Here is a 7315-nt window from a genome sequence, read left to right as displayed (position 1 = left end):
CGATAATTTTAGAATCTCGCGCAGTCGTTCGGCAACTACCGTATACCTGCGCAGAGACGTTCGAAACGCGTTGCGCACTGGAATATCGACATTCATATCCGCGCTGGTTGTACTTGCTTACAGCCGCCGCCGCCGCCGCCGCCGCCGCCGCCGCCGGCTTCAACGCAGCCACAACGACGAGCGCCGCCCTCGTACGGCGATACGTTCCCCTACGTCCACGTATCGCCTACCTTCGACGACCTGCGACCCGGGACTTCCCCCCTCCCCAACCCGACACCTCTCACACTCACCCGAAAACACTTACGCCTGGGGTTTATCCGACGACGGCCAACTTTGCGTACCTACCGAAAATGTTCGTTTGTCGAGTTGTGGAGTGGCGTGTATTTTTTTTTTTTTTATTTTTTTTATTATTTTAAATTTTACGTATAATTTATTATCAAGCGACTTGACTTTAAAAATTTCATAAAACATACGTATACGAGAAATCGTGTAATTTAATTACGAAAGCGCGAACTGTCAGATTTAATGGATGAAAAAATTTATACTTTATCTGGTATAAATGATGATTCGTGCCATTCGTAATATTTTATTATCTGATTTCTTACCTACGTTTTTGTTTGAATTTACAAAGTAAATCGTGTGATATGTTACACGTCGAATTCTTTCCAAACATTACACATTGTACACGTATATGTATGATTTGACATATGAACAGTTTCAGTTGGGTGGGAATTACGCCTCGAGATCAAAGCCCCCCGTTTCGCTGTTGATTTCTTTTTTTCCCTGCTTCTTATTACTAATATTATTATTATTATTATTATTATTATTATTATTATTAGTACACCGCACTGCGCGAGGGAGAAAAGAGTGAACGTCCTTTCATCTTTGCGTACTTCCCGAATCTCGGAATTTCCCCTCGACGCACTATTTTTTTCAAATGTGTAAAACGAGCTTAATTCCAACGGTTTCGCGTAGGATTACAAGCTGTTCAATCATGAAAATTTAACCGTTATAGATGTTAATTGTAATATTGTTTTAGGCTGATTCCGGTTAAATTCCGACGAATCGATTTTCAATCGGTTTTCAATCGGAATTATCAGGATCAAGTCCTTTTCAGGTTATTGAATTTATTTTTTGCTTTCTCATTGTATTTTTTATTTTTTTCTTGCTTCCATGACACGCGTACATGTTGTCAGTTCTCAATTTTTTAAACGCACACGAGATTTATGTACGTACATGCATACGTATAATACATATTTCATGAGAAGAGACAAAAAGTATGGGCGGAATATGAAAGTACACATTCTACAGTTAATACGGTATATGTTTGTTTTCACCCGAAATACTACATCGCGAGGAATACGGAAAATAGTATATCGTGTGGGAAGGAAACAAACTCGGTCTTTTCGGACCGAGCGTAATTTTGCAATATTAGTCGTAGGTGAAGTCTAGGAGAAATATTTCAAATACGCGAGGCGAAAAGACCGTTGTCTTCTTGTTGCACGCGATTTTTATATATAACGCGAACACGTCACGCATTTTTTCACGAAGCACGACATTGAGGTTAGAGTCGCGTAATGTCAGATTTGTTCGCGACGGCGCATGCGCGGAGTACGGAAAAGACGACTTTCAACACTCCTAGGATTTAAAAGCGGTATTTTCCGTACTCCGCGCATGCGCGTTCGCAGACTGATTACAGTAACAGAAAAGCGTACTTTGTGTACGGAAAATAGGCATGAAAAAATATTCAATACACACAATTTTTGGGCAGATGTGCATTTCTTCTCACAAGATCCCATTTTCGTTTGAATGGGTATACACGCGTGTTATCCTAAAGATTTCAACTTTTAGTTAACTACTGCGTAGTAATGACTTTTTTTTTCAGAAAGCTTACCCGTCCCACTACATTATAAACAAGGTACTCAGAGGAAAAGATCGATACGAATTCGTAACGAACCATCAGTTCTTCGAAACGTCTAATCAACGGTAGCCGTAACGCAAATTATATTCTGCTGATCTTGTCACAGTATTCAATACAGGATAATTGCGTCTCGCGAGAACGGGTTTTGCGTGTTTTTTTTTTCTTCGTCAGCCGAAAACACGCCAAGTCAACTTCTACGTACATTTATAGTTCGAAGAAAAAGATGAAGAATTTGTTTTTCTCGATAAAAAAAAAGTTGTATAAAAATCGTGCATACGTTACATATTAATGTGAATACACACGCGCGTGTATTTTGAAGTATGGATTGGTCGACAGGATTCGATGAAGCCCACCGAAGGCCAACAACCACATTTACTGTCTAAATATCAATATCTTATTATATTACCTCTGTCCCGTATTGGGAATTTTTCATTGCTAAATTTCACTTTACAGCGTCGCCTGATTTTATTTTTCATTTTATTATTCGCAATTCAGTTGATATATTCTGGACAAGCGTTTTCTGAATTTACTCGTTTCCCTGTAGAACTTGTTTATTCTTGCTTTTTATATTATCATTGTTTTCTCTCTCTTTAATTTCAAGAATAATTCAAACCTCGTAGAATATAGATTGTACGCATATAGTATAGAAACGAGATATGCGTCAGAAACGTTATAATTCCGTCACTTTATTTTCGATCTGTCGTTGAATTTCATCATCGCATTAAATTTACTGACGCACGAGGCGACGCGTGACGAAAACCAAACTAGACGTTTGTTACTTTCTCAAGTGAACAAAGTCTTGAAATTATAACAATGATTATATTTGTCGTTAATACTTTGTTTGATAACCTATATTGCACAAGCTGTATCTGTACCGAATGTTTATCAGTTCGTTTTATTTATTTATCTATCTTTTTTCTTCATTCGTCGTCGTCTTTCGTTCAAGTCTTATTCACCGTACGATCAGCTTATACGCTGATTAGTTTAGTTGCCCAAACCTCACCGAATTTGCTGATTATCTATAAGACATGCCTTATAATCTTAGACCGGTTGTGATTTATTTTGGTTTCCAATCAAACTCTAAAATACCTTAAATGTTCATCGTTTATCGCACCAAGTTTAGAGAAACAAAAGTGTTTTATAATTTTTTAACACAGAATATAAAACGTAGATTAATAATGGGAATAATAACAAACTCCATGGTCATAAACAAGTTATTTATTCAACCATGGTTCATTCTCATGATTACATGAGGAAATTCTGTCTGATTCGCAGTTGGAAAATTCAATTCATCGTTAATCTAATGTAAAATAATTCTAACCGCGTTAAAATCATGTTATCGAAGTGTGCAGCCGTTAAAAAAAAAAAAAAGAGCAAGGGCGTTTTATCGTACGATCTCCTCAATCATGCAACAACGTTTTGAACACCGTGTGCGACATATAACCGACTCGTTGAATTTATTCATTTTCACTCAGCTTTTTTATCCAGCTCCGCGTGATCCGCATTCAGCGATGAATCTTACTTTCAGAGTGATGTTAATTCGACGGCACACGTTTCAATGGCGGTTATACACTTGGAAAGGTTGTGCTCGGCCAGGTGGAAATTCCTTAATGCATGTACGTCGCGGGCTATTAGAGCGTAGATACGCCTGGGCCTTTGTCTCTTTTTGATACGTCCCGACGTTTACGTGTCGTGTATGTAAAATTTTTCATTCGATACTTTTTTTTTTTTTTTGTGTAAAACTTCGGTGCAGGTATACGAAGAACACGCTGTGTTCGACAAAATCTAATCATTTTAAAACATATCTTATCCCCCAAGTAAGCAGCCCGTTATCGTATAAAATAATTCATGCAGCAGACGAAAGCTTTCTGCGAGAATTTCAGAGTTATTCGAGAAAGAATAATATCTCAATTTTCTACGTCTGTATAACAAATTGTACACAGCATTCGGGAGGGAGAAAACGATGAAAAAAAAAAGAAACAAGTAAAACTTAAAGCTGAAGGAAATTTTACTTTTGCTTCTTCTTATACTTTATTCATTGGACCACTCGCCGAGATAATGGGATGCATATTTTATATGCAATTTATTCCAGGGATCTTGGATTCGGCGGCAAATTGCGCAACAATTTGATTTGCTGGCGCATCCGTTGGATCGATAATCGACCGGTAAAAGCGGAACCCGACATTCTCCACTTTTGACTCAATCTATGTCACTTCGCTAGTCAATGCCAATCTCTTCGGTCCACCCAGTGTTGCCAAAACTAAAGAAATTTCTTTAAATCTAAAGAAATTAGAGTCCGTTCAAACGGTTCAGAGAAAAAAGAAAAGTTGTTTTCTTATTATAAACTATTGTCGCTTAGGCCAGATTCTGAGGAAAATCCGAAGATCTCTGGCGTAATCTCGAGACTGAAAGAAGCGAAATATCTAAATATGACTAAACATCAACAAATTGTGAGGTTCCTAAGAAAATATGCACCAATCAGATAGCGTCTACAATTTTCAAACGCACTTATTTGACATGTTAACGGTCCTAAATATTAAAAATAAAAACATATTATTTAAATGAAAGTCCCCAATATCTTTATACTTACAATTCATATTGTAGAATATAAATTTTTGGGTTGCCTCGCTCGTTAATTATTATTATATATTTATAGGAAAATTGTCCGTCTTGAAAATGAGAAACATGACGGATTATTGTGACGTTATTAAGACATCTGAAGAATTATTGTAGTGCCATTTAAAATAAGAAATCTGAAGAATTATTTTGGCGCCTTTTAAAGAAATATTCGTCCGATAGGTTGGCAACTTTGGATCTACCAAGTTCTTTTCCGATTTCGGGTAGTCTATGCTTGATTTACCGAATTGTAAATTATTCACGTGGGTCAGTGTGATTTTGAGTGAGCGCAGATTGTGTCGCCGTTAGTTGTAAATTCGTCGATGCGAAGACAAGCAGCTCAAAGCTGAGGGTAGCCAATCATGGGTATACTCGAAAAAATATCAGAAATCGAGAAAGAGATCGCTCGGACGCAAAAAAATAAGGGTTTGTTTCGGATTTGAGGTTATGTGTCTGCCAGCCGCAACGCCGTGACCGGCTCGGAGTCTGGGGATTTTGCATTTTTTCTAATTTTCTCAACCGTCGTTTGAAGGTCGATATTTGTTTTTACAGCGACGGAGTATCATCTCGGCCTATTGAAGGCAAAGTTAGCCAAGTATCGCTCCCAGTTATTAGAGCCGTCAAAGAAATCCGAAAAGGGGGAAGGGTTCGATGTACTGAAATCAGGAGATGCGCGGGTCGCCCTGATCGGTTTTCCCTCTGTGGGTAAATCCACTTTACTCAGCACCCTTACTCACACCGAATCCGAAGCTGCGTCCTACGAATTCACAACGCTTACGTGCATACCAGGTGTAATCGAATACAAGGGAGCAAACATACAACTTTTAGATTTGCCCGGTATCATCGAAGGTGCCGCTCAGGTATTGCCTAGAAAAATAAACACCGGCGATGTATTCGCGTACATCGAGTTTTCTAATTCTTGGTAATTTTCCCAGGGAAAAGGAAGAGGGAGACAAGTCATAGCCGTCGCAAGAACGGCAGATTTGGTATTGATGATGTTAGATGCGACGAAACAAGATGTACAACGACAATTATTAGAGAAAGAATTGGAGTCTGTTGGTATTAGACTGAACAAACAGAAACCCAATATATATTTTAAAATAAAGAAGGGTGGGGGGCTCTCGTTCAACTCTACTTGCCCACTGACTAAAGTTGACGAGAAGTTGGTCCAAATGATCTTACATGAGTATAAAATATTCAACGCTGAGGTATTGTTTCGCGAAGACTGCACTGCCGATGAGCTCATCGATGTTATCAATGCAAACAGAGTGTACCTACCCTGCCTGTACGTATACAATAAGATTGATCAAATATCTATAGAAGAAGTTGATAGAATCGCGAGGCAAAGCAACAGCGTCGTAGTTAGGTGAGTCAAGCATAGGATACTATCAGTTTTTGGAAAGCGTTCACGCGCAATTCCACCAACAAAACTTCTAAGCTAAAATACTCTTACGACAGTTGCAACATGAAATTGAATTTGGACTACTTGCTGGAGGTTCTGTGGGAATATTTGTCACTCATCAGGGTTTACACTAAAAAACCTGGTCAACCACCAGACTTTGATGATGGATTGATTTTACGGAAGGGAGTCACGGTCGAACATGTCTGTCACAGCATTCACCGGACTCTCGCTGAACAATTCAAATATGCTCTTGTTTGGGTAAGATTACCGGATGTAAAGTATGTTTAAAAATGACGAGATATTTACCACCTCTAAACTTCGATGAACATTCTCTTTGCAGGGCACGAGCACAAAATACTCACCCCAAAGGGTAGGATTGCAACATGTGATGCATGACGAAGATGTGATACAAGTGCTCAAAAAATAAATCAATGCAAATACTTTGGTTTGACTAATATACCATAGTATAATATACTAATGATGATGGTGAACGATATTATCAGCTTCGCAAAGCCTAATGTATATTTTATATATTCTAAAAATAAGCAATCCACAAAATGGATGAAATAACGTCACTTTTTGGGGTATAAATATCCAAGCTATAAAAAATTATGCGACACATTATTTCAATGTCAATTCTTTCTTCCTCAAGTATCCACGAATTTAGTTGACTTATTACATCGTTTTTAATAAAATTGTACTGTTAATGGATTGATAAGAAACATTCTCGTCTTTTAACGTTGTTCGAATGAAAATACTTGCTTCATTATTTGGAAAAAAAAATGGCATCCCCACACCCATTATGCCAGTCTCCGTATTATTTATGAACTTATCCGACCATGGCGAACCTTTTTTTGTCCACTGCAGGTCTTGTCGTTTGTCCTTTGCACCAAAGTTACCGACCCCAATCAAATTTCTTCAGATCTAATGAATTTTGATGTCCGCCAAAGCAAAAAGAAAAAGAATTCTTTTCAAGAATTGTGGTAATTTATATCGAAATCTAAAGAAACTTTATCACTTTTAAAGAATTTTTCTTCCTGATTCCAAATTCCTACATTTTTAATTTCCTATTCCAATTTTTTCTAATTTTTTGGAATTTGTTGTAATATCGGTATTTAACTTAAGAAAACAAGGCGGGTGAGTCGATATATAACTGAATAAAACTCGAGATATGCTTCGGTGATTTGGAGTTTCAATTTGAGTCACTTCGGGTTCATCTGTGCTATTTTTCCAAATTTTCGCTTATAGTTTCAATTTTTCCGAATTTTGTTATTAGATTGACCAGTTCTGTTAGTTTTCATACACATTTCAAATGAAAATTAATACAAATCGTTCCCGCGCTTAGAGCATATACTACTAGAGGTAGAGCTATCCAA

The 7315-nt window shown here is 37.6% G+C and overlaps 1 protein-coding gene across 1 annotated transcript; it reads left to right on the top strand.

The window, feature by feature from the left end:
• Positions 1 to 4768: 4768 nt before the first annotated feature.
• On the top strand, positions 4769 to 6563 carry LOC124216819 (developmentally-regulated GTP-binding protein 2). The gene is made up of 5 exons (XM_046621825.2): positions 4769 to 4963; positions 5090 to 5397; positions 5473 to 5903; positions 5996 to 6197; positions 6280 to 6563. Exons 1-5 carry the CDS (start codon positions 4900 to 4902, stop codon positions 6364 to 6366), a joined length of 1092 nt encoding a protein of 363 aa, XP_046477781.1. The 5' UTR covers positions 4769 to 4899; the 3' UTR covers positions 6367 to 6563.
• The last annotated feature ends 752 nt before the right edge of the window (positions 6564 to 7315 follow it).

Source organism: Neodiprion pinetum, chromosome 4, assembly GCF_021155775.2.
Source record: "Neodiprion pinetum isolate iyNeoPine1 chromosome 4, iyNeoPine1.2, whole genome shotgun sequence".
Lineage (NCBI taxonomy): Eukaryota > Metazoa > Arthropoda > Insecta > Hymenoptera > Diprionidae > Neodiprion > Neodiprion pinetum.
The sequence above is the reverse complement of the archived record's forward strand: the minus strand, read 5'-3'. Positions and strand labels throughout refer to the sequence as shown.

Excerpts from the sequence above, each read along its gene's own strand:
- LOC124216819 (XM_046621825.2), top strand. The coding sequence starts at position 4,900 with ATGGGTATACTCGAAAAAATATCAGAAATCGAGAAAGAGATCGCTCGG. Across the intron at positions 5,904-5,995 it reads AGCAACAGCGTCGTAGTTAG|TTGCAACATGAAATTGAATT; the intron begins GTGAGTCAAGCA and ends CTCTTACGACAG. Across the intron at positions 6,198-6,279 it reads TCAAATATGCTCTTGTTTGG|GGCACGAGCACAAAATACTC; the intron begins GTAAGATTACCG and ends TTCTCTTTGCAG.